This window comes from Typha latifolia, chromosome 11 (genome assembly GCF_019914945.1).
Source record: "Typha latifolia isolate L0001 chromosome 11, TyphaL0001v2, whole genome shotgun sequence".
Taxonomy (NCBI): domain Eukaryota; kingdom Viridiplantae; phylum Streptophyta; class Magnoliopsida; order Poales; family Typhaceae; genus Typha; species Typha latifolia.
The window spans coordinates 9,768,687-9,794,794 of NC_133096.1; the positions used below are offsets into that span (position 1 = coordinate 9,768,687).

At 40.1% G+C, this 26,108-nt stretch overlaps 5 protein-coding genes across 11 annotated transcripts; 1 reads left to right on the forward strand and 4 right to left on the reverse strand.

The window, feature by feature from the left end:
* Window positions 1–155: 155 nt before the first annotated feature.
* Window positions 156–7,256, reverse strand: LOC140798123 (nuclear pore complex protein NUP85). Its single transcript, XM_073151869.1, has 18 exons — window positions 6,716–7,256; window positions 6,482–6,584; window positions 6,264–6,374; window positions 6,070–6,153; window positions 5,738–5,809; window positions 5,578–5,634; window positions 5,025–5,144; window positions 4,749–4,949; window positions 4,299–4,409; window positions 4,152–4,189; window positions 3,923–4,079; window positions 3,517–3,618; window positions 3,338–3,394; window positions 2,682–2,828; window positions 2,441–2,511; window positions 2,240–2,327; window positions 1,475–1,531; window positions 156–637 (listed from the first exon to the last, which is right to left on the reverse strand). The coding sequence occupies exons 1-18, from the start codon at window positions 7,105–7,107 to the stop codon at window positions 440–442; spliced, it is 2,166 nt and encodes a 721-aa protein (XP_073007970.1). The 5' UTR covers window positions 7,108–7,256; the 3' UTR covers window positions 156–439.
* A 1,032-nt stretch (window positions 7,257–8,288) lies between these two features.
* LOC140797445 (ultraviolet-B receptor UVR8) lies at window positions 8,289–11,661 on the reverse strand. Of its 2 annotated transcripts, XM_073150872.1 has the most exons (6): window positions 11,481–11,661; window positions 11,211–11,390; window positions 10,678–10,713; window positions 10,436–10,563; window positions 10,137–10,233; window positions 8,289–10,031 (listed from the first exon to the last, which is right to left on the reverse strand). In XM_073150872.1, exons 1-6 carry the CDS (start codon window positions 11,536–11,538, stop codon window positions 8,944–8,946), a joined length of 1,587 nt encoding a protein of 528 aa, XP_073006973.1. In that variant the 5' UTR covers window positions 11,539–11,661; the 3' UTR covers window positions 8,289–8,943. The 2 variants fall into 2 exon arrangements, with proteins under 2 accessions (XP_073006973.1, XP_073006972.1); XM_073150871.1 differs by having other exon boundaries at window positions 8,289–10,233.
* A 697-nt stretch (window positions 11,662–12,358) lies between these two features.
* On the reverse strand, window positions 12,359–16,451 carry LOC140797446 (nuclear pore complex protein NUP35-like). Its single transcript, XM_073150874.1, has 4 exons — window positions 16,320–16,451; window positions 14,716–15,566; window positions 14,052–14,163; window positions 12,359–13,196 (listed from the first exon to the last, which is right to left on the reverse strand). Exons 2-4 carry the CDS (start codon window positions 15,552–15,554, stop codon window positions 12,858–12,860), a joined length of 1,290 nt encoding a protein of 429 aa, XP_073006975.1. The 5' UTR covers window positions 15,555–15,566; window positions 16,320–16,451; the 3' UTR covers window positions 12,359–12,857.
* On the reverse strand, window positions 16,007–19,788 carry LOC140797448 (uncharacterized). 6 transcript variants are annotated; one of them, XR_012110662.1, is made up of 9 exons: window positions 19,660–19,771; window positions 19,365–19,571; window positions 19,108–19,168; window positions 18,895–18,931; window positions 18,082–18,159; window positions 17,937–18,009; window positions 17,504–17,543; window positions 17,048–17,168; window positions 16,007–16,481 (listed from the first exon to the last, which is right to left on the reverse strand). XR_012110662.1 is itself a non-coding variant. In XM_073150877.1 (9 exons), the coding sequence occupies exons 1-8, from the start codon at window positions 19,699–19,701 to the stop codon at window positions 17,119–17,121; spliced, it is 588 nt and encodes a 195-aa protein (XP_073006978.1). In that variant the 5' UTR covers window positions 19,702–19,788; the 3' UTR covers window positions 16,007–16,481; window positions 17,108–17,118. The 6 variants fall into 6 exon arrangements, 3 of the variants coding, with proteins under 3 accessions (XP_073006978.1, XP_073006979.1, XP_073006977.1); XM_073150877.1 differs by having other exon boundaries at window positions 17,108–17,168; window positions 19,660–19,788; XR_012110663.1 differs by lacking the exon at window positions 17,504–17,543.
* A 2,339-nt stretch (window positions 19,789–22,127) lies between these two features.
* LOC140797447 (GATA transcription factor 9) lies at window positions 22,128–24,033 on the forward strand. The gene is made up of 2 exons (XM_073150875.1): window positions 22,128–22,601; window positions 22,994–24,033. The coding sequence occupies exons 1-2, from the start codon at window positions 22,293–22,295 to the stop codon at window positions 23,726–23,728; spliced, it is 1,044 nt and encodes a 347-aa protein (XP_073006976.1). The 5' UTR covers window positions 22,128–22,292; the 3' UTR covers window positions 23,729–24,033.
* The last annotated feature ends 2,075 nt before the right edge of the window (window positions 24,034–26,108 follow it).

Sequence of the window (26,108 nt, forward strand, 5' to 3'; positions counted from 1 at the left end):
AGAGTTTTTTTTTTAGTACGAATGCCCTATTTTCCATCTGGTTTTCTTCTTCACTAGACATTCAACTTTATGAATCTCTCATTATGCTACCTCTATAAACAGAGAAGCAACTTCATAATCATGCATAATGACATAATCCAAAACTTAACAGCAACTAAAGCTACGAAATGGCCAAAAATGTACACTAGATCTTGTTGAAAATATTTCCATTGGCTGGTACATTAGGCATAATGCCTGTATCAGATGGATTGAGGGTACAAGATAATAGTTAGAGCTAATTTTACAATAATCCCAGACAAACCAAGCCGTAGAGTTGGAAGTTCCACATGGACAGTATTGTTGCTTCATTCCTCATTAGCAGCAATATGGACTTGTTGCACTAGACAAAATTTGCGACGGTGAAAACTGCCAGACCAGCAAAAGCCGAAACAGCAAATTCTCAGGACTCTTCAAGAAAAGCACGTCCAAGATTAGAGGCCAGAGCCAATCTGACAGAGCTCAAGGCATGAGACGGCAGGTTAGCATCACAGAAATCTGGCCGCAGTTTAGCGATGGATAGTTCCTGAAGCTTGTTTAGCAACAGAGTTGTTTCAGCAGCGTTTAACAGAGGATGGCCTTTCCAGTTCAGCAACTTAACCTGGGAACCATATAGAGAGGAAAAATATCCAGTCAGTAGGACTTAATCCAAGCATCCAATGATATTACTGATACATATATTCATATACAATCACAAGTTACGAAATAAGAGATCTCCATCAACTATAGAATAGCCAGCCAGCAATGATGTTTCCTGACATAATGTTTTCAGGAGTGTTTTGTATAAATTCCAGAAAACAAATTATTCACTAGCTCCTGGTATGACTAGGGGCAAGATGAACAGAAGAACATTCAAAATGTTCAACTACTACCTCAGTACCCAAAGGCAGAAACCTATATACCATCCAGAACAGATGTACTGTATCAACCTCCTTATAGTGCAGTATTAGTATGTTAGCAATTAACCGTTGAAGTACCTATACTACCACACTGCTGCTTATCTAATATGCATCTGTGGGTTTTCTAACATATTCAGCACTTTCATGGAAAGATGGCTATAAAATCAAGTCATTGACTCATACTTCCAGCAGCCTTGTAATAACTTCTATTGATAAATCCAAAATGAACAATAAGTAAAAAAGTTATAATTATTCACCACCTGTTATAGGTAATGTCATTTTTATTTCCTATTGCAATGCTTCACAAAAAATTAAATCAACAATCAAGCTTCCATAAAATAGTTCCTAAATAACCTTAATGTGTTTTAAGGTCTGCAGCAATATTTCATTCCATACCCAAATAATAACTATTAAATAAACCAAGCAACCATATTTTGATAATTACATTAACGATTGTAAGCAATGATAGATACGCTATCAATAGAAAATGTATTTAGAGCAACAACCTAAAAGCAGAAATTGCAATGGTGATGACTTACCGAGTCATGCAAAAGAGGAAGCCAGAAACGCTGTGGTGTGGATGGATTTCTCATAAGCTGCAAAAAGATTAACAATATCAATACTTCGAGCAAAATTGCCAACTCAACTTGTGCTTGGCCTTCCCCTCTGATCAGTAACAGCTTTTAACCGTTAGGAAGAACATATCCCTACATCAGCACATGTCAACATGTGCTGAATGCAGAGTTGGTTTATAACTGACAGTGCAGATCACTGACTACATATATATCCTAGATGGCTAGAAGTTCACGAGCTACTAATAAATTTCTCCTTGTGATGCAATAAATGACCAGAGAACTTGTCTCTGTACATAATAATAATTTTAGCATGATTATCAAATCAAAAACTATCAAATGGTTGCACCTAGGCAAGAGGAAAGTAAACTAATCAATATCCACAATCAAATAAAGAGGACCATGCAAAGCAACGCATCTCTTCTTCTATGATAAAGCCTTCTTCCTATGACACACATAACATCATTAGCTAGGTTAATGCCAGATCCCATGTAACAAGACTGACATAGAGCCAGTAGACCAAATATAAAACAATTGTTCTTCTATATAAAACAGAGATATAGAAGGTTCAGTCGGTTCTTTCCCGGAATCTGCCAAGTTACAAGAATAATCTTGAAATGCTAAAACTTACTTCAGCTTCTAACCTAGTAGTACAAGGTGTAGGTGCCAGACACACCACATGAGATACTTACATCTGACTGCAATTAGCTCTTATTAGATATGGATAAGTACCTGGATAAGTGATTCCATGGTCCGACGAGCAGCACTAGCATCCTTTCCCTCTAGCACCACCTGAAGGGATCTCTTAAAATCCCGATATCTGTGGTACAACCATGTTGTGAAGTAAACAAATATAGAAAGATAAATCACAAGCTGTATTTTATGTAATTCATGTAAAGAGAACAGAAAAAGGAAGCAAAACACAAGGAGTACTTATGAAGAAACTCAAGTCCTCTGGAAGTCCCAACATCAGAACCAAGTAACTCGATCAATCCCTCCCATTGCTGTCAGCAGTTCAAATCAAAATTTATAAGTTTCCCAGCAAAAATACTGATACATGTGGTTGAAAGTATCCTCCACAGGAAGCAATAGAACTTTGCTTTGTAGTTAGTCCCATTTCCAAAGGCACACAACTCACATGCACAAAATCATATTGCACGCAAGAAAGTAATACCTTGAAACTGTCATCAGATAGAGACTTCCCAATACTTTCAAACAGTTCTTGAGCAATTCTGTCGAGCCGAACTATGTCACGAGCTTGCTGAAACCAGTAAATGCCAGACCCTTTCCTACCATGCTTCCAATGGTACATGCCGGCAATCTAAAGTGTAAAGAAAGGAATGAAACAGAAAACAAGTTCATCAGTATTTAATGTTCACTTTTCTATACAATCTAACTATATGAAGGTTTTTGAAAAAAAAGAAAGATAAGCCAAGCTAAATCCAAGTCAGCAGCTTGTTTCTCTTTATATGGGCTTTAACAACCCAAGCCAAACTTGAGACTAAGATCTAAAACTTATGCTCATTTTGACTTTTTGACTTGTTAGCCACTTCAAGCCGAGACCTCAAATCAAGCAAAGCCTGTTAAAAACATTCAGCCTCCTTATGCATGAGCTTGGCTTAGTTATAGGCCTGAAGTTGAGGGTTGCTTCTTTTCGAGTTCGTTTATCATTTAATGAAGCTGCAATCAAGCTTTCTGTGAAGAGGAATCCTACTAGCACAGCTTCAGGTATAGCAGATCCCAAGTAGCTTATGTACAGGTTGGTTAAGTGGAGGAGCTACCATAATAGAGGAACGGTGAAGTATCGTATGCTTTAGAAACAAGATGTACCTTCATGACACCTGAACTGATGTTCTCCAGCTCATATAAACGGCAGATCTCCAGAGTCTGCTCAGAGAAGACAAGTTTCATGTCATTAAAAAGATGCCACTAGGAGGATATCAAGATGCAGGAAGAAATTATTAGAAACCTCGTTTGATATCACTAAGTAAACTAACATGTCCAATTACCTTAAGGGTTATCTGATGACTCTGTACAGGCTGCTTGCATAGTAAAATCTCCAGCAGTCCTAGTCCTTGCTTTGGGCATGATGCTAGATAAGTTGGTGCGATCTGACAACAGACAATGCAAAGATGACATCATATGAATCATGACCAAAAGAAAAAAAAAGTGTTTTGGGATAAGAACACAGGGTCAGTTTTAGATGCACTTGCATCTAAAATTTTGTCTTCAGATATGGTGAATTTTGATATCAATAAGCTGAAATTATGTAAAGTTGACTCAAATATGTAGAGCAGCCGAACAATATACATCACTTGATTAAGACTGTGCGACAAAAACTGCTATCAGAACATAACTATAAGAAAGAGATTATGTGTGCAAACTAATTATTCACAATAAAAGATTAAAACTCACTTGCCAAGTCAAAGTATGAGAAGACAAAACTTGAGCATACACAAGCCGGTGGAGTTCCTCAATGCTGACACCTCCTAAATTATACAGCTCTTCATGCAACAGAACATCTGTGTAATCACTATCAGCTGCCAGCAGCTCTATAGCATGAGCAACCATCCTGGATGAACAAAAATCCCAATACAATCAGGAGTACCACCTAATAGACAAAGAAACATAGTTTATAACTTACCATGATCCAAATGATTTTGAGCACTCGGCTAAAACGACCTAATGAACAAAGAACAAGAAACATTACCCAAAATAAAAACAACAAAACTCCACCATATTAACAATAGGCATGTAATCCTTTAAGAGAGTGAGAGTACATCTTCCTCACCTCCGGATTTTCTCCAAGAATGCCAATAAGGAGGCTCAATAATCCATTGGAAATAGAGGATGGTTTGAGTTGCATACATTTCTGAGCTAAGTTGTGCATTCCCTCTAAACCCTATATAAGTTTCATGTAATGATTAAATATTTCCAAACAGTAAGGAGATATAAAGAAAGCTCTGTAGTATTAGACAACCAAATGTATGGTAGAAACTAGAAAAACAACAAACTGCCCAAACATGCACACATTTGACAAATGGGGTACAATCATACATGTAAGATTGTGGCTAAACCAGAAAGCCAAATTGGCTACCCAACATCACATAATCAAATAAAGCAATTATGAAAAGGTGAAAAGTGCTGGATAAATAACTGAAAGTTTGTAGAATAATGGAATATATTAGCGAATATAAGATTCAATAAAGGGAAATGCTACTCCAAGTTCATAGAAACTTACCACTGTGAACGGCCTTATGAAAATAAAATGAGATATAAACAGCTCCAGCCAATGACAAGTTGCAGCAGTAATGTTCTTAATGTTTCCCAGCATGATCTGAAGTAAATTCCTCAAACCATCCCGAGTTCGGTGGTGGCCACATTGAACCCAAAATGCACTGCATTCCAGTTTACTTATATGGCCCCGCCATTTTTCCCAGGCCTAGTTGTGGAAGTACAATGGTAAGCGCCCATGGATAATACATCAAAAAAGGGGTTTCAGATTAAATGAGCATACCTTCATAAAATCTGGTTTAGTTTTACAACATTGACCTAGTCTTCCTTCTGGTATATCAGGACGCATACGTGGCATTATTGAAACCAGAACAGCAATTGCCTCTACTAACCCGTTTTCTGTCTGTACCGAGGATATATAGTAAGTAAGAAAAGTATAAATAATAAGACACGGAAAGTGATTATAACAATGAAGGGGACAGAGAGACAGCGAGATTCAGAGAGCTTGAATAATATAGAAGTCCTAATGCAAGTCCTTATGGCATAATGCAAATCTTCACTTGAAAGATGTGTAAGTCATCTCCTCAATGAGTGATTTCGTAAAAAATGACAAAGCATAATGAAACTAGAGAAAAAAAAAATCCACAAAGTAAATCTTTCTTTTGTCATAAGATATCTGAGAAACAATGACAATTATAGGTTCACTGCCAAAGCATGTCAAAGAGAAGGCTAAGCGATTCATAAACTCCACAAAAGGGGAAAAAATTATCTCCTGCATTTGCAATTAAAGCATCACCATGAAACAGCAACAACTAGAATTAAACAAAGATACAGACCTCGCGATTGTCAAGCTGGTCCTCTCGATAAGATCCATGCAATCTCAACAACTTCACCTGAGAGTGACTAGTCTATTTCAGGCTAATGAAATTAAAGAGATATATTTTCAGTATAAAACAGAGCAAATTCCAGCAAAGAAACTCAGAAGTGCAAAATTACCACAATATCAAGCCATCCAACTGTGAGTGCTGCAGACAGTCCTTCCCAGTAGTCAGGATCATCCTCTATAACCTGTGCAACAAACTCAAAATGAACTCTTTCTGGAAACCCCACATGCCAATATCTCATGATTGTTCATTTACTAAAAAATTAAATATGTGCAGTGAAAATAATAGCAAAAAAAAAATATATTCTGACATTCCCATTACGAAAAATAAGACCCGAAAATATAACAGGGATAAATACCCATATCCAGAAGATTTCCTGAATAAATCTGTCTAATGCTGAAAATCTGAAATTAATTCTGCGCCCAAGAAATAATAAAATCAAACCTGCAAGTTGACAAGCTTCTTTTGAAGACGGGCAAGCCTTGAATAAATTGCACCTTCCGTCCTAGACAAGAGACTATCGTAATCCTGATGGAGAAAAGGAGAAATGTAACTCCAAGAAAAGTACTTCTACCAAGAATGTTATACTCGTGTCCAATTAAGAAGGATAATAAGACAGGGTCAGAAAAGAACATTACTGCTAACCAATCAACGAGACGCTCCGGAAGCCAACTTGATAACTGTTTATCAACATAGAATATCTCCATGAGCTGCCATGCAGCCTTCAGACTGGTAGGCTCCTCAACAGGCTGCAATAGGAGAACTTAAAAGACAAATTAAGGGCAGAAGAATCAAATATAATTCAAAATGGTAAGAAGAAACAGTTTCTTTTATGAAGAATGAAAAACTAGGCCACCTGCAAAACCATCTTTGGATCTTCTATTACGTCGGTAGGACGGGAACTTGGCTCCCCGAGGAGGCTACTTATGCTATTACTGTACTCAAGAACATGCTGCCACCTGTATTGCCATGGGAAACAAACTCGAAAATTGATCTCCAAATTTAGAAACTGAAAATTATGTAAGATTCACAATGCAGAAAAATTTAAATGAAGTAAGAGGTAAAGTTTACGAGTCAGAATTCAGAATACCATTCAGTGCGGATCGAAGAAGACGGCATTCTCGACAAGGCGGCCAGCGAATTCTTCCGGCTCTGCAGAAGCGCAAAAGGGGGAACCGAGCCATAAGCAATCCTCCTCCTCTGGGCCTCGCTGATCTCTCCATCATCGGTTCCAAGCTTCACTTCCACTACCTTCCCGCCGATCTCCTCCTCGGAACCTTCGTCGCCAGAGCCGCCCATCGTGTCTGGATCCGGAGGTGGGCGGAGGCACGTAACATGGAGGAGGTTCCCACGTGACCAGGAGACATAGACTCGAAAGATCGGGGGCTTAACGCCATGACGTATGGGGTAGACGACCGGATCTTGGACGGCCGGCGAGAAGGGTACGATGGAGTCCCCGGAATCGGACGGTCGTCCAGGCATCTTCGCCGGAGATTTGGCCGGAACAGGAGGAGGAAAGGTAAGGGTTTCGAGAACGAGCGAGCGGGTTCGACTTGGGGTTTAGGGCTCTCGATGAAATTATTGGCGGGCTCCCAAAAAAATGCTAGCAAAAATTCGGCAAAGCATTCTGCAATGGTGGACATTGCTCGCCGACTCTTTAACATCCCCCACAAGTCAAGAAAGTCGGTGCATACTAACTCAGCTCTGCCGGATCTTGTGTTGTCCATCTTATGAGTTGTTTTCATCTCTCTTTTTTTTCCTCTTTAGAAAGAGTAATTTGTTTGCTACTACCTGCTGGTATACGTGCCAATTAAATCTTACTACAAGACTAGAACATTGAAAGAAAACATGCATATAGTTTGTTTAGATAATTCTATGTTTATAAGAAGAATAACTATAGTTTACTACCTACTCGGCAGCGACTGGCAAGAGACTACAAGAAAACCGGAAACATCAAACAAGAAATGCAAAGCCTGAAGGAAGCCGGTAACGAGAGAGTATATATCGCCGTCTTATTAAATACAAGTACATAAAGGGCGGCTCAAAGTACGCGGCGGCGAATCGTTTCACATGGCCGACATCCACCCGCTACAAAGTCGAGAACAAAGTCTACGTCGATTCTCAATTGACGTGGCCCTGTCATACAATAAACGTTGCCGAATTCATCAGATCACCATATTAAGCATAGAAGATGCAAGAACAAAGATGGAACATGCTAATATGCTATATCACTATATGCAATATATAACTTTCCTATAGAAAATACTAATTGAAGAGGAGAGAATAAGAGAAATGCAACATCAAACAGCAGCCAATTTATTTGCCTCGCTAAATGCTGTTCCAATTTCCATAACCAACCAACAACTCTTAATATCATCAGAAAAAGAACAAGTAACTAACAACTTTAGAATGTTGTATTTCTAAGAGCTCCTAGAAAGAATACGCATTAAGAAAGTAAGTAATGTTAGGACAAGTATGCTCCAAGATAACCCCTGTAGAAATTCACTTATAGAAAAATTCAGAATAGTATTATAGCTTCAAAAAAGTGATGTATATAGATTCTGTCTCCATAAGAAACAGGCAAGCAATCACATCGAGGGACATGTACCGAGTAGGTTTGAACATAAATCAACCATCAATCAGTAAGTAGCAAATAACTTCAATTCAGGAAGGAAAGGCATGCGATGAACCATAAAAGCTGTATTAGCATTCATTACATAATACATGTTCATATCCTCCTAAGTACATCAAGATAATGCGAGGCCATGACAGTTGACATTATTATTTAAAAGAGCAGCTTTTATTAACTTAACAATCGAACTCTATCATGCAAAGTTCTCAAATTGTTCCTGAAACTTCCCTCACTTCAGGAAGATGCTGGATCATACAGAAAATCTCATATTCCATGTTACATAGCAGTGCTGCACTCTCAAATTTATCCTGCATGCTACATGTTTCCAACTTCTGACAGTACTTGTGGATAGAAACAATCATAACCACAGAATATTTGTGAGTAAACCATAATCAAATGCGGTGATTCACTTATCTTTGACATCAGTCGATACAAAGAGGATATTTATTCGTTTTGCCCCAATGCACCACTCAGCTGATCAACCTCATCGTGCTACATGAGTATCAGGCACACATGATGTAAAGAATAAAGATAGCAAGCTTTTGAAGGTGTACACTTCAGTTTATTGCAAAACACACCATGTTAAGTACACATGATATACATTCAACTATCTAGTACAATACCAGTATATGCACAGCATTCTCGTGGTTCCAAATAAGAACTCTGAATGTAGTCTCTTATATAGTTCACCAAGCTTGCCTCCCTGAAGAAAGAGAGAGTAAACATTCTTTTACCATCTCTTGTATCTTTCTCTTCATCTGCTTGTCTTTTACACTGCTCAGCATACTGCGATGGAACATCTCCATTCGCACAAGCTCCTCATTGTCTGCTGAGTCCATGACATTCTCCAATTCCTTTCTCATATCAAAAACACCAGAATCCTGTAAAGACTTTGGAAGTGTTCGCTCATCTAGAGTCTTCCTAAAGATTGATATATGTAGCACATTGGCATATCGCTCCATACGTGTCAACTTTGTTCGCAGGAACTCTATTTCCTCCATTGCAGCAGATAATTTTTGCTCCATCTCCGCTATATTGCCATCTTTGTCTCTCACCTTCACATCTCTGTTTATATTCCCTTCCATCTCCTTGAAATTTTCATCGAGAGATGGCCACATAACAGCACAAGGAACATAACTATCAGTTGTATGGCCACTCCCAAGAACACCACACCGTCCTCTGCCCCATGCCCAAACCCTGTACCCCTCACCTGAAACAAGAACTGTATGTGCTGCTCCACAAGCTACTTGTACTGGACCTGTGAAGTTGGGCCCATTTGTCTCAGGAGATTGCATTCTTAAAGGATAGAGCGCATCCCCTGCATCAGTTCCTGTGTAGCTAGCATCCGGGCACAGCCCAAGACCCTTTTCCATTCCCCAACACCATACTTCACCAGATGAAGAGACAACAGCTGTGTGAAACAAGCCACAATCAAGAGATACCAGGAATGCATCATGTGGCAGTCCATTAACAGGTTCCGGTTTGCATGAACTGATCGTAGTTCCGTGAGCAAGCTGCCCATTCTCACCAAGACCAAATGTCCAGCACTTAGATTCGATATTCTTTTCATAAGTCTTCTCGTGAGTAAGAACAGCAGTATGAAAAGCCCCGCAAGCGATTTCGTAGACCACCCAAGAAGAATCCTCATTGAACACTGGGATAACCGCAGGACGTGATCTATTTTCCTTATCACCTAATCCCAACTGACCATGACTGTTGTTTCCCCAAGCATAGCATACAAGGTTGCCTGCAATATATGTTTCTCCAGCACTAACTGCAGCCACGACATGCTCATTACCGCATGCCACCTTAACAACTGTATGTCCATGGAAATCCCATACAGGCAATGGAACAAGACTGCCCGAAAGGCAGAACTCACCAGTATCAGTTTGCTGAGGGCAATTACCCCACATCCATAGAGCCCCGAGATTATCTATTGCAAATGACATCATCCCTCCAGCCTTGACAGCACAAATCTGTAGCACATTGAAAGTTAGAAATATCAAGAGAACCTACAGCATTCTGGTACACGTATATTTTTCGGGAGAACGTAATTCAACTTTTCTAACTTTACTAAGACATAACATTTTGCTTTTCAAGCATTTAATTGATGCCACCATAGTACCACACTCTTGCAGAAAGAGTTTCCTAAGAGGTAGAAGAATGGTATTGCGCTACCTTTAAAACAACTTGGCCACCATCAATGCTTGATCCATCTGCCAAAGAATCCGGATAACCCAATTCTTGTAGTTGTTCTACAGTGGAGGGAATCAACGAATTCTCCTCACCGTAACCAAGCTGGCCATCCATAAAATAGTCAAGGCAGAAAAGTACATTGTTGCTCACAGACTGTATCTATGCAGCAAGCCGCAAATATCAAAGACAAAACACAATAAAAAGAACTGCAGATTAAAGGATACAGATATTGTAGCCCCACGACCAAACGGATCCATCATCTGCCAAGTAAAAATGAAGGAATAAACATCAAGTTTCTAAGATGCAGGTGGAGAAGTGCAATTAAATATGTAGATAGAGAGTTAGACTACTAATTTCCAGAGCATCTTGTTTCAAGAGTTAAAAAGTGTCAAACCATTCGAAAAACTATGCATGTGATGTGAATGATCAAGCATCTTACTGGAATATCAACAGCATGGATCATATATAAAATTTTGAAATACTTAGAACCAAAAGACCATAGGTTTTGGAACTTTTTATAATTTAACTTACAAGTGAATTAGAAAATTTAGCTGTAAGGCAAGTGACATTATCAAGCAGTCCCAAATTGATGAACCCAGAGAGACCCTAAAATTACAAAAAAAAAATTCGGCAAATACTCCAGAGAGCAAGACCAAACAAAGTTCAAAATTATGTGGCGATGGATGTTTCAACCAATTAAAGCTATAAATAAACACATACGTGTAAAAAGAAAAAAAATAAATAAAACAACCCATACCATCTAATGCAAGACTATGATAAGCACCAGCAGCAATCCCCACGAACTTTGGCGGCCGCCCTCCTTGTCCATTCTTCCTCTCTCCCAAGGCGATGGGAACCGGGAGGAGCTCGTCCTCCTCCTTCTCCGTCCCGAGCCGGCCAAAAGTGCCCCTTCCCCACGAGAACACGCGTCCATCTCCTGACCCATTTGTACCAAAGCACTGAAATAAGTATCTCCCTTCTCTTGGGATAAGAAGCTACACGGAGTGAAGAGGAGAATAAGCAGTACCAGTCAGGGCAAGAGTGTGGGCTTCTCCGGCCGCGACTGATACGATCTTAGCCGACATATCGGCCGATCCCGATGAGATCGGGAGGCGCCGAGCGTGTACAGTGTCGAGGTGAACTATGAAGGGCCTCTCAGAGTGTTATCGGCCCTATTGTGGCGAGTCGGATAAGGGACAGTAGGAAACTAATCGAGTGTTGCTTTATAAAGCGTGCTTATACCGACAAAGGATTACCCTATCATTGTTCATTTGTCGCTATCCAAGTTTTATCCTCGACGGAAACTAGTTTGCTTCTGATAAAGATAATTTATCCTCCGTAGAAGTGTTTGACACGGAAATTTCTCTGAAGTCATCCAAGAGTTTTTTTTTTCCTTTTCTTTATTTTTTTTCTTTATTTTTTTCTTTATTTTTTTCTCTTAATGAGAAAAGTGGGCCTAATCCAACTAAATTATTCTAGGGTTTGTTAAAGGTACGAGCTTTCTCCCTCTATTTTTTCCATGTATGCCCCTTATAAGGCAAGCTCCTTATTTGTTTGTAGGTAAAATACTTTATAAATTTTGTATTTATGTGATTATTCTTTGGAAAAAAGAAGCAAATATGAGGGGTATACATGCAAGAGAAAAAAAAAAAAAACCTAAAAATATATTGCTGAATAAGAACATAAGTATTTTCAAGAAAACAAGAATAAGTGTGCCGCTTTTATTCTTCTTCCTTTGATATTGCAATCAAAGGTGTATTACTTTGCGAGATTGAAGATTGTAACGTCTATTAATTACGTCCGAGTGGCCATAAGAAAGCCAACCACGTCGAGGGAAACCTGGCTTAGACCTCAAGCTTCTCCAAAAACTTTTCAGAAGAAAGCAAAAGAACGCTGCAAGAAAAATGACGATCAAAAGGCACGACATAGATTAAAAAGGATCTTGTTTCTCTCAACATGCATTTGAATAAATAAAAAAAGCAACGAAATACTCTTATATGAGTAAAATACAATACAACCATTTTTTTATTACTTTCCTATCGACAGACAGACAGACAAACAGATGCCAGCATACCTCATCAAGGAGTAGTGTTTTGCAAAGCCAGCTGCGGCTCTGTGGACTATAACAGTTGAAAGTGAGAAAAATCTCTCAAGTTCAACACTTTGTTTTCCACAATACTTCTTCAGAATTCATCACACACCAAAGTTGGAAGGTATGAATACTTTAGCATGATTTAGAGTCAACATACGGGGTGCACTCATTTGTTTGAATACTCCCCTTGGCAATTTCGAAGCAGTTATTTCCTTTAAGCTACAGCAAGTTGCCAAGACTTTATATGAAATTCTTCAGACACCTGGGAAATGGGTGAAGCTCAAGCGGCAATGTTGTTTCTAATTGTTCAACTCATATCCCAAAAACTAAATCCATGACCTTGGATACAACTGATTTTGCCGGGGAAGCAATGCTTCCAGTCGCACGGCGCCCACTATCACTGATAATATTGGTGTCAGCCTTTGGGTGATAGGGGCGAGGGAAAGCTCCCAATGCACTTGGCGCAGCAGTGCTCTTCACAGCAGGCATCTTTGGAGGCAAGTTAACCATGAAGCCCCCCCGATTTATTTTCTGTAGCCTCTCATTCAGAAGCTGACGCTGTATCTGATCAACAGGCTTCACTCCTATTGTGAGTGCACCATTTAACTGAGTCCCATTCTTTTCAAGAGCCTTTCGAGCATCATAATGGTGCTTTAAGAACCCAATAAGAAAAGCATTGGAGAAAAAAAGTCAGTTTGAATCCAGACTAATTCCAGAAGACAATAGAAAGACATTAGAAGAAAGAAACAACCAGTCAGGACATGCTTATTTAATCAATTTGTCACTTCTTTTGAGAGTACTATTGTCTACCAAATTCATGCTGTGTTCTAAACAAGTCAATATATTAGGAAGAGATCTTAATATATACATTACGAAAAAAGTGAAATTTATATACCAATGGAGAATGAACAAATCTTGTAGTTTTGGCCCTACAAAAGGGACCTATCTTGCTGTTAGAAACAAGGGAGAATAGAGTTTTGACCAAAGAAACAAAAAAGAATAGATGCCAGTAACTTGCGGAATGGATATGCACAAGATTATACAGAAATCCTGATTTTCATATTTCAGAACCATGGAGTGAAAACAGGCAACAAGAACAAATTGTGAAAAAAACTTGAATTGGGTTACACTCTCGGGCAGGACATGAGTCGGACATGAACAAGCACAAAATTCACTGATTAAAATATGTCCCAAATACCAAGTCTAGCACCAAATCAAGTTCCAAGTTCCTAAGCAGGTGATTATTTCAGCTTGAAAAACATAACAAGAGATTTTTGGGTTATTATGGGTCAAACTTGGATTCACTAACATTTGTTGACATGCTAACAGTGACAAAGGGACAAAATCCCTAAATTTCACAGCATGAGAGTAGCTTATGAATGGTATGAAAATGATTGTTAGGATCACAACCACTTGTAGGTAAAACCTGATGGTATTCAGCTAATGGTATTCTTTGCACATCAAAATAAAGGAAATACAGAATTTGATGAAAGGATTAGAGATTACCTGATACAATATATGCATCCAGTTAGCTTCTCGAGGGCCAGGGAAATGCCTAATTATCACCCCACATTTCTCAAACTCGCGAAGTACAAGGTTCGTATCACTTGGGAAGAACCTGCAGAGGAAAACAATTGCAGTATCAAGCACAAAAAATGATGTTACAAACCTGGTGACGTCATTAACAAATGCAACAGAAAGATCATGCAGTTAGCATTTCACAGGTTGTTGGAATATCTTGGACACTGAGTTGATCATGCCAAGAAAGAATTGTGCAAGAGAAGTTCACCGACAGACAAAGACATCAGTGACCACTATATGAGCAACACGATTATCAAAAAAAACTTCGAGAGATAAAACTAATAAAAATCACTACAAAGTCGAAAAGAATAGCCATCATCAGGGAAATCACACTTAGTTTCATTTATAACTCATTTATCTAAGAAAATTTTCGGATTCAAATATTAACAATTTATAAATGGAGGACATAATCTATCTCGCTACCTACATCTAATTTTTCTGAAAAAGGGATTTTTTTTTTTTATTTCGATCGTATCTTGCCTATATGCCCTGTTAATTATTGCTATCTACCTACCGATAGCTTAAGAACTATAATAAAAACATAAAGAAGCAAGACAATAAAGCAACCAAGTAGTAGCAATCTCCATACCCGAACACAGTAACCCACTCCTCGTCAGCAGCTCCATTAGTCATCTCACTGTCCTCCATCCTCGCAACATCCTTCGTGGGAGGGGGAAGCGCGAGCAACGCGCCAGTCTCGACCACCCCCTCAACCGGAGAACCATTCCCCTTCTCCAAATAACTCAATCCATCTTCTCTCGCTGGCGTTATCATCCAATTCGAACTCGCTCCCCCATTACCGACCCCACTGCCCGATCCGCTCGCCTCCGCCCGAATCCGCAAAGCCGAGGAAGAGGACGGAGACGAGAGAGAAGGCGACCGGGAAAAAGATCGCCGATCCGGACGAGGCGGCGTCCGGCTACTTGGCGAGGAGGGTGGAAGATCGCCGACGGCGGTGTCGGGGGAGAAGTCGGCGCGGTCGTCGAGGGTGAACATCGGCGGCGGAGGCGGGTCGGCGCCGCTGGCAAGGCCATCTCGCCAAAGGGCGGAGGTAGCCGGCGGCGACCGGCCGCCGCCGCGGTGGTGGTTGCAGATCGGAGAGGCGAGGTCACGGTAGAAGAGGGATTGACGAGGAGCAGATCGAGAGCTCCTCGAGAATGATGAGGAACTCATCGTCTCTCTCCCTCTCTCTCTTTCTCTAACTCTCTCCTCTTCTGCCTCTTTCTTCCTGGAAGCAAAGAAAGGTTTCAACGGGACGGAAATGGGGAAAATTTTGAAATATTGGGGGGATTTTTGAGTTTTTCGATCTGCCGCTTTGGTTTTTTTGCTTTCCACGAGAAGGTGGAGGCGGTCCAAAGTAGCCGTATGAATAATAAAGATGAGGGTTTTGGCGTCAATATAAAGCTTTCCATAGCCGTTGATGCGCATCAAAGCTGGGGCCTGGCAAAAACGGACGGATAAAGAGGTGAGTAGTATTGCACATCCACTAATTACGCGGGCTACTCTTGCAAAGGATGAAAAATTAATAGGAACAATTACGTCTAAAAACCCATAAACTCCTTAATTGTAAAAAAAATCCTCTGAGATATCCCTCCTGTTAGTTATCCATCGGATTAATTTATCAGTATCACATAATCAACTTTAAATCTTTTATAAACCACTTTACTCTTAATTCATTTGATATTTTTTTGGTAAGATCAACGTCAATGTGTAACAAGTATAAGATGGAATAATGCATGTGAGAATAGCCAATAATTTAAAAGTTTTAGTGTAATTATTCTAAATTAATAGACCTTAATTGCAACATCCAATCAGATTATATTTTAGTGGATTCACAACCTCTTTAATTTTCATAAGAAGAATGCATGGTGTACCAGAACTGAAACAAAGAAAGGCTGCTTCTAGCCTTCTACTGCCTAATATAACATAGAGAACACCCCAATACATAGAAGAAAAGTCTTGGAGATCACCTTGCTGTAATTAGCATCTGAGCTTTGCAAATAGTAGTTATAAAAAGCCATAAAGAACTACAATATAGAGCAAAAATTCTTCAGTATGGCTGAAAACAATGAATGCATGGTTTTGCAGGGAGCCCTAAGTTGGCCAGGTCAAGAAGAGGGATATCTTCAATATTCTCGAGATCAATTAGTGAAACCTGAAATCATAAGAGGAGTTCCACTGCACTGTTCGCACCTTGAAGATAGACCAAGCACCAGTAGAACGAAAATTTCAGACAACAATTTGAAGTGCATTTGTCATTTGATGGAGATCTTTTCCTTTTTCTTGAGTAATCAGGCAGTTTTAATTACACCACGCGTAATAATCAGGAAGGAGAGAGTTGGCAATATCCCAATCCTGCACGTATAGAACCACAGCTTTAAAAGAATGTCGAGGAACAATAAGTGGTCGCAAATTATGCAAGCAATGTAGTCCTCACCACAAAAAAAGGAAAACTCCGATACCTCCATCATATTATAAAATTGAAAAAGAATAACAATAATGAATCCTATAAATCACCAACCCAGAAAATATATTTACTGGACCAAACATTATTAGAATTTATCATGCACAAACAGGCCCCTTATTTATCGACAGTCCATTGCACAGAGAAACACATCTTACTGCCTTACAAATTTCTGCAGAAAAAAAGCCGCAGATGCAACCTTAAAGCTAGAGAAGCGAATAGCTGTTTTTTCTTCATATGGATTAAATTAAATTTATTGTCAAATCACTTTCTATTTGTAGATAAGTTTATCATATAGATCAAACTAAGACTCCAGGATTAACATCACCATCATAAAACTGCTTCTTAGGTATGCACTAAATTCAAATAAAACTAGGCACTTGTATCAAACTCCAGTAGTTAATTATTAGATTAAACAACAAAAATAAAGCAGGTGGAGATGCAGTTTATTGCATACCTAAGAAGCAGCTTTCTGCACTAACAAAGCACTTCCAAAAAGGTCAAAAGCCGAATATACCTTTAACAATATTACAGCAGCCGCAGTTTTCCTGTAACTGAATCTATGTCAGACTTCCTCCCTGTATAAAGACACACGATAAGGGTTAGCAGATAATAGCATATAGCAATAGTTCAACTCCAATTGTATTTACCAAATAGTTAAATTACACATGAGAACATCTTGCAAATAAGTAGCATAGTATTTGTATTGATCAATGACAAAATAAATCAGCAAAAAATATCTCAGTAGAAGCTAGCTAATTGTCCCTAATCAAGGCCTAGCTCCGAGACTAACATATAGTGGCAGACCCTTCCTGCATACTATTTCAAGTATTAAAGCATGGCTGCTTACTGTTCAACTGCAAGAAAAGGTAAAACAAGAATCCAAAATACAAGATCAGACTAAGAAGTGAACCTGGTCCAATGGCAAGAACTGTCCTAGACCCAGATAGAACCTATAAAAGAGTTCATGGTCATTAGATTTCATCTATTGATACTGTGAAGAGGAAAAAAAAAAGAGTAGACAAAAATGGAGGAAAAAGAAATGCCCGGTTGGATTATGTTTGTCAGATTAGAGATAAGAGAGAGGAGATTCCAGCTGGAAAGAGGAACATTATTTAAGGTGTAAATACTCAGTTACCCACGAACTCTCTCTGGAGAACAACGGACAACAAAATTTCTGAAAATGGATACTGACTGTTCTGTTGTTTAAAGACTGTTTATGCATTTAAGAATGATAATTATTTCTTTTTTCCAGGAAGTACACTCCAAGCCAAACAGATCATGCTGAACTATAAGAGCTATTGAGTAGTACCTCCTATTGCATTGTGACAAAATTTAAAGCAAACCTGCGTACGCCCTGCATCAGCAACAACATGAGTTGGAAGGCCACAGCGATCTGCGGCATCCTTCAGCTTGTTCCTGGTGATATTCAGAAAAAAAATATTCAGTAAGCAATATGGAGGAGAAAATGGAATAGCAACTGTTGCATACATTTCTTGTTGATTCTTGCATGACAGAATTATTTTAGCTTGGCCAAATTGCTCCCATTGTCTCAAAAGAGCACGATGGCTGCAAAAAGAGAGATCAGATAACCAACAAAGTTCTGTTAAGAAGACATATCAATAGAGGAAGTGACCACAATGACAAAAGGAATAAAGCTTACAGAAAAACTCAAAATGTGTACTACAAATATGTTATTTGCTGCTGGGAGCATTTGGAAGGGTGTTCTTAAAATAGATAATCAGCTGAAAAGTGCTAGTCATGGATTATCAAAAAAGGTCTATATCTCAGTAGGTTTTGCAAAAGATTGCCATGTGTCCCTTCACTTTGAACTTGTGATATAGAGAATAGAAAGCACCTTTGGACCTTGAGTGCATATTTTTCACTATCATGCAACTCAAGTCAGCTCCCTAGTTACCTGTAATCATACAATCTTGATTCGTAATCATATCATTCAGTATATCAACTACGAAGAGATAAAACCTAAAGTCATAGATCAAGTTTAGATAAATCTCCATGGAGATGGCATGCTCAACTTAAACAATTTTAATTTGGTAGGGAGTAATATTTGAGGATCCATGAATAGGATAACTGTGAGTATGATAAACCAGATAGGACCTCAGTGGAACTCTCATACTACAACATGTAAATCACTACTACGCACCAGCATGCCTATAGATTAATATATATGTGTGACACGTGAATGTTCTGTTTCAATGCATCTGAAATTATTTTTTAAGAGAATCCAAATTATGCATTAACAGTAATTGCCAAATGAACCAAGACTTCAAAGCATATTAGCACCTTTGCAACAATTCCGCATACATGCCAGTTGCTGCATCTGTCATTAGAAATAAACATAAGATGATTAGGAATCAAGGAAACTGATTCACAATGAAGAAACTTAGAGCAAGCAATAGCAGACGCGTAGCATTGTTTTGACACTCCATAATCTATCCTTATACACCAATGCATCGTGACACTAATAAAAATAGTTTGACCATTTGATACACTTACGAGCGCATTGAGAAGCTATCTTTCCAACTCCCATCTTCAGATCTTGTCGAACAACTAAAACCTGCAAGATCTTGCACCAAATTAAATCACCAAAACCAGTAAAGTTATGGCGTTAAATGGAAAATTAACAAACTTCTGGAAGGTTTCATAGTCCCATATTAAATCGTATTCAGAAAATGAAACAAAATTTTTACTAACTTTCTGACGAAAAATTAAGAATACTGGAAATATATATAAGAGAGCTGCAGAGAGCACACCATCTTGAGTTCCTCTCCGCTTCCGCCGCCAAAAGCGGCGGATTGCTTCTTGGCCGAAGCCGAAGGCATAGTGGAATTGGAATTCCTCTTCGAACTGCCTCTATACGACGCAGATAGATCCATAAACAAGCCCAGAAGTAGACCAATTACGAGCCCAGGGAGGAAATTTTCCGGTTTCAAGCTGCTGGCCAACCATGGCTCCTCTCTCTGTGTAAGGAGAGAGAAGAACAATATATTATATGAAAAACTAAGGAAATGATAAGGAAAAAGAACTGTAGTGCAAAAAAGTGCTCACCTTTTTGGTTTCTTGAGAAGGATTTCGCCGTCGGGGGAACATCGCGTTGCTCTATGTTTGCTTGCTTCGCTTCGGATGAGTTCGGACATTGGAATAGGAGAGAGAGGACGGGATGACAAGGGTTTTGCTACTGGAGTTTGGGCTTTTTTATGGGCTTTTATTGGGCTTTTTGTTGGGATTTTATTGGGCTTTTCTACGGAAATACCTAGTATGACTATGAAATAAGTCTATTGGCAAATAAACAGATGGGCAAATGATTTTTATTTTCGACTGTGTATTAAGCTTGTAAATAATGATTGGATTTAATAGAATTTATCAGTATATGGATCTTTTTCTTTCAGAAAAAAATATATAATCTAACAAAAAATATCACCATATATCAATCACAATATTTATAAAACGAATCAAACCCATAACAATAAGACTCAATCACTAAAATTAAAAATAGTGACAAATATTAATTAAATATAAATCATATGTAAATATTTCAGTCGATAATCAATAACTTTTACTGTGCATGTATAATTCTACTTTGGTGCGCATTGAATCGGGATCATTATTAATATACCAGTCAGTTTACTCCCATTCCTTTCATAAATGAGATCAGATGAATTCAATTTCCAAAAGACTTAGAGGGAGAGATAGAGGCAGGTAACTCTGACATGAAACTATTGTTTGCATCCAAACAAAACTATAAATGAGAGAGAAGGGTTCGAGAGGAAGGGAGAAACTGCCAAGAATTTAATATGCTAGCATAAATTATGTTTATAAAATAATTTATAAGCATACCATTACTCTATAAATTAATGGATCTATTATTTTTGGTTGGATATAATTAACCAAAATATAAATAATTTTACTGCAATGACCAAATGATCCCTGCCAATACTCTGGGACGACATTATATTAGCCATACAATCCAGATAGTGGATAGCAGATTCTACCCCCCGACCCCACCATCCGCTCCGTTAACTCACACGTGCTATTCACGCGATCGAAGCACGTGAGCGGCGACCCAACCGGATACACATGCTCGGGGCGAAGGACCACGTGCGGGGCAGCGAAACACGGGGAAGGGGGTCAAAGACGCAATCGAATCTCGCCACGTGTGATTGACCACCGATCCTAGTGGGCTTCTTTTGGGCGCCCCTCACATGATCGCTGCCACCCGATCCAGCTCCGCATCACGTGCTCCCTGCGGGCCCACCGCTGTCCCCACCCCCCCCCCCCCCCCCCAAGATTATAAATGGGCTGAGAGGAACGTGAAAGAGGCCCATGAAACGAATAAATCACTGGAACTAAAACGTAAAAAGATAAATAAAAATAAATAAATAAACCGCCACGCCAAGCAAAGACCCAAGCCGTTCTCTTCCCCACTCCTATCTCTATCTCTATCTCTATCTCTCTCTTTTGCAGTCTTTCCTTTTAATCCAAGCAAAAAAAAAAAGGCCAAAAGTACAAGCCATCATGCATCAACCCCTCCCATCCGATATAATCCAAGTGGGATGTATCAATTTGGTGTAGCTGGGGTACTGGCGGTCCTTAAATAATATAACAATTAAAGTAAAAAAATAATAGATGACTAAATTAACAGTAAAAGGGAGCACCTATAGGGCCCCGATCAACCTAGGGATCAGAGGCCAATGGAATCCGGACTCAGACTGACGAAATCGGTATAACTAAACAACCCCATCGGATGGATGACACGTATTAAATCGAACGGATAACGGCTACGTGCCGGAAGGAGACGAGGCATAACGTGGAAAACCTGGCCGGGGTTGTAAGAAGTAGAAAAAACAAATCCACCCTACCCCTGTAGCTTCCCCACGTGGTTACATCTCACCCGTTGGATCGTCTAAGTCGAGCTGTAATCGTCGTGCTTAAACGTGGGTTAGGGAATATTTGTTAGCGCGCAGGGGTCGGAAATGGCAGTAGGATAAAACGGGGAATTTATAATATAAAAAAAAGAGGGGGTAAAAAATGAAAAAAAAAAAGTGGACGCGTTTCTCGAGGAGGGGGGAGTTGGGTTAGGGAGAGGAATCCGGCTGTAAACTTGGACGCTAATGCACGAGTCATAGCGACGAACACTGTGAGATCGATTCCTAAGGAGAGTTGAATTGAACACTTATAAAGTAAATTTCACATTATAACCCCCCACTCTCTTCTTAATTACCAGATTAATTAGCCATAGAATAAATAGTGTCTTTTACGGTTACGCCCTCTTGAGAACACGAAATTGCGAGGGCGTTTATGTCAAGACACTGACAGCATCGACTTGGAAGTTTTGGTCAGAATGGAAACTTATCCCTGTGATATTTATTTGTGGAGAAACCACCGCGAAGGGTGGGGATGTAAATACGACGGTAAAAGAGGGGTAGTTAAAGAGGCAGTACCTCATGGTACATGAGAGGTCTCCTTTTCCTTTTTTCCCCTGCCGTATAAATACCGATATAATTGTTTTATTTTTCACCTCGCCCTTTTGCTTTATTACTCCTTTCAATCCTTCGTTTCAGCTGTCTTCCTCTCTCTCACCTCTTCAACGCTCACAAATAAACCCTAACTCTCTCTCTCTCTCTGTTCTCTCTCTATAACTTCTCTTGAGGAATCATAAAACTACCCCGAAATAGTACAAAATGGAAGCACCCGAGTACTACCCCGGCGGGTACTACCAGTGCGCGCCGGAGAAGAAGGCCGGAGGAGGAGGCGGGGACCACTTCATCGTGGAGGACCTCCTCGACTTCTCCAACGAGGAGGAGGAGGAGGAGGAGGTGTGCGGCGCAGGAGACGACGCTGGAGCCGGGAACTCGCCGGCAGATTCCTCGACCGTCACCGCCGTCGATAGCTGCAACTCCTCCTTCTCTGGCTGCGACCCGCATTTGCGCGGCGACCTCGTCTGCCGGAGCTTCGCGGATACCACTCTCTCCGACGACCTCCACGAGCCGGTACGTAATTTTCTCGCGAATTATTAGAATTTTAGTTGTAAGTTATCCGATTGTTCATCGGACATTTCCCATTTTTGACCACTTGGTTTTAAATTTCAAAATGTTTTTACTCGGAAGAAAAAAAAAATAAGCGGGTAAATTGTGGAATTTTGGAGGAATTAATTCCAATTTATTTTCACAAAAGCGTTATGTATATGTATTTTAAGCTGCCAGAATTCTTCTCATTCAAGTCTCAATTCGGTTACCGGGAAAAAAAACGCGCTAAGAGATCTAGTATTCCATTCGTGAACGGAATTCCGTTTCCGAACGGTCCAAAAAAGGAAAGTTACAAGACGGAGAAGCGCTTCTGGAAGAAGCTTTGAATTTGAATTTTTTGCCATTTATGGTTGCAGTACGACGAGTTAAAGGAGCTCGAATGGCTCTCCAATTTCGTGGAGGAATCCTTCTCGAGTGACAACCTCCAGAAGCTTCACCTCATCTCAGGGGTCAAATCCACCGCCGCCACCATTTCCTCCTGCTCCGAATCCCGAGACAACCTCTCCGCCTCCGCGGCCGGCGCGAAGCCGGAGCTCTTCCGCCCGGAGGCTCCCGTCCCCGGCAAGGCGCGAAGCAAGCGTTCCCGCGCGGCGCCTTGTAGCTGGTCGTCGCGCCTCCTCGTCCTCTCGCCTGAGGCAGCGACGCCGTCGCCTGAGGCCGAGATAATCGCCCCGGCGGTTGTCAAGAAGCCTGCGAAGCCAGCGAAGAAGAGGGATCCGGGAATCGGAGCGGCGGCGGCGGCGACGCAGGACGGCCGGAAGTGCCTCCACTGCGCGACGGAGAAGACGCCACAGTGGCGCACCGGGCCCATGGGGCCGAAGACGCTATGCAACGCCTGTGGCGTCCGGTACAAGTCCGGCCGCCTCGTGCCGGAGTACCGGCCGGCCGCGAGCCCGACCTTCATGCTCTCAAAGCACTCAAATTCTCATCGGAAGGTGCTGGAGCTCCGCCGCCAGAAGGAGATGGAACAGCAGCAGCAGCAGCAGCTAATCCACGGCGGCCCCATCATGTACGACGGATCTCCGGGGAGCTCCGCAGACGACTTCCTGATCCACCACCGTATAGGCCCCGATTTCCGGCAGCTCATCTAATTGGAGAGCGGAAAGAAAAAATAAGGTCCCTCAGTAAGAATTAATCCTTTTTAGGAGTACTTTTTTGCAAAAAGGAAAAAAAAAAAAGAGGTACCGACAGATTGTTGTGCGTTCGAGTTTAGGTTCAAAATTTTCGTGTTATTTTTTCTCTTCTTCGTTCTAAGTTCTAACCCTTAGAAATTAATTCTAGGGAATTTTAAGCAATGTATCGCAGACTGTTATTTTCTGCATAGAAACTTAAAAATGTACTGAAATTAGAACAAAGTTGCTCGCAAGTCTATAACTCAAGACTTTTTTCTACAAAATTTCATTTTACCCCATTTTTTAGTTTTTAGAGCTGTGACAGCAGAACTGCTGCGTACAACCAAACAAACGAATGGGATTCCTGTTGTCCATCGGATGCACGTGATCATTTCCCTTATCGCAATCCGACGGTCCAAAACTTGCGAGTCGTACTCCAGGGGGCTGTACGAAAGATTACCCACCGTCCGCATCGGTCACTCAATACCACGAACCCCTAGGGGTGGGAGAATATAATTATTAAAAAACTGGAGGTCCTGCCGGGGACTAACTTAGCGAGATGGGCGCCCAATGACGCAGTCACATGGGTTGAAGCCCAAGAGGGAGGAATGAAGACTAATTCAGAGATAGAAAACGAAAGCCTTCTTTAAATTTTTTTTCTTTTGAAAAAAAAAAAAAAGAATCGTTGATATGGGAATGGGTGTCCTCGTGATCCAAGACAGGCTTTGGTGATCCATAGGCCACTCCCCCCTACTCAGTATTAAATTTCTGGATATAAGTCAATAATTTTTTGGAATATCCCCTCGTCCTGCTGCATTGTATTATTTTTTTCAGGCCCTTTTCTGCGTATTACCCTGCATTTCAACAAAACCGTGGTGCCGATTTACAAATATATCACAACGAGAGAGGGTCTTTTTTGTAACGAGGCTAAAATGTAGGTGGTAATATGCGAAAAAAAGAAACACGGGAAGGATATTATTATTTAGGGGTGTGGGCAGCAGAGGGGAACATACGTAACGGAGGTCACATGGGTAGGGCTCTGAATTGGTTGGTAAGGCGCATAATAGCAACCTTATTTAACGCTTTTTACTGTTCCATTACAAAGGGGGAGATGAGGATGGAATGAGATGAAATGGTGCGGCTCACGTCTTCCACCACAAGTGCGCACGTGCTCGCACGGAGAAGCACGTGCGCAGGCGTGGGAGGCCACCTTTTCTCCCCCACCCCCCCCCTGGGTTGGGTCATCATCACCTACCGGCGGATTTTGCTGCTGATCAAGGGCTTATATTTATGAGACTTTTAATTAGTTAACATTGAGAAACAACTCCTAATATGAAGTTGAGAGGATATACTCACTTGTGCCAAAATCCACCTCCTAAGTAAATTTATTGTGATGGCTTAGTTTAGCTTAGTGGTTTAGCTTGACTCGATAGTATATTGACTTGCAATAATAGCTCAATAGTACGACAACTATAAGCAATGGCTCGACAACCTAATGACTTAGAATTTATATTATATAGCTTTGTCTACCGGCTAAAAGCTTGTTGATGCTTTGTTCGGTCTATATCTAAACTCCGAATTCTTGAGTGATAATATTATATACTATATAAGAGTTAAATCAATTCAAGTAGCATTCGTTTAACTTAGCAATATATTAATTTACAATTACTGTTTTTAAAAAATCCTATTTAGATGGATCCATTACCACAAATTTTAAAGCAAATTTAATAAATTTATAATGGAGGAGCAAAAAGATAGATACGTGCATAATAAAAATTTGACCAATCTTAAGGATGTACGTGAATCTCGCTTGAGTGCAGCTCACTCTATTCTGCTGGAAAACTTTCTTGGGGTATGAACAACTAAGGTTTCACTTTGCTATAATGGAAAAAAGGACTTTACCCATTAATGGTTAAAATACTTTGTTTCAAATATGATATACCTAACCCAACTCTAGAGCTTTAATAGTTGAGTCTCAACGACAAAGGTCACACATATTCAAATCTTTTATGGACTTAAAACTCTCCTACCAAATAATTAATTAATTTATGGGTTCAAAATTTACCAACAAAAAGAATTGGCATATGTAACTTCCCATAAAATTTCTTATTCTTATTTTTTGGACTATTTATATTTATGAATTGATCCTACCATGCTTGATGCTTGGAGATTTCAGAACAAAATCTGAATCCGATCGAGGTAGCAACTTGAATGCGTTGCAGTATTTCTGAATGCGACGAATCAATCACATAGCGAGGGACCAAAAGATAAATACGGATCCAGATGTAGCTGCTCCTAATTCGTTGACTTTATATATATATATATATATATGTATGACATTAAAGACCACTTATATTTA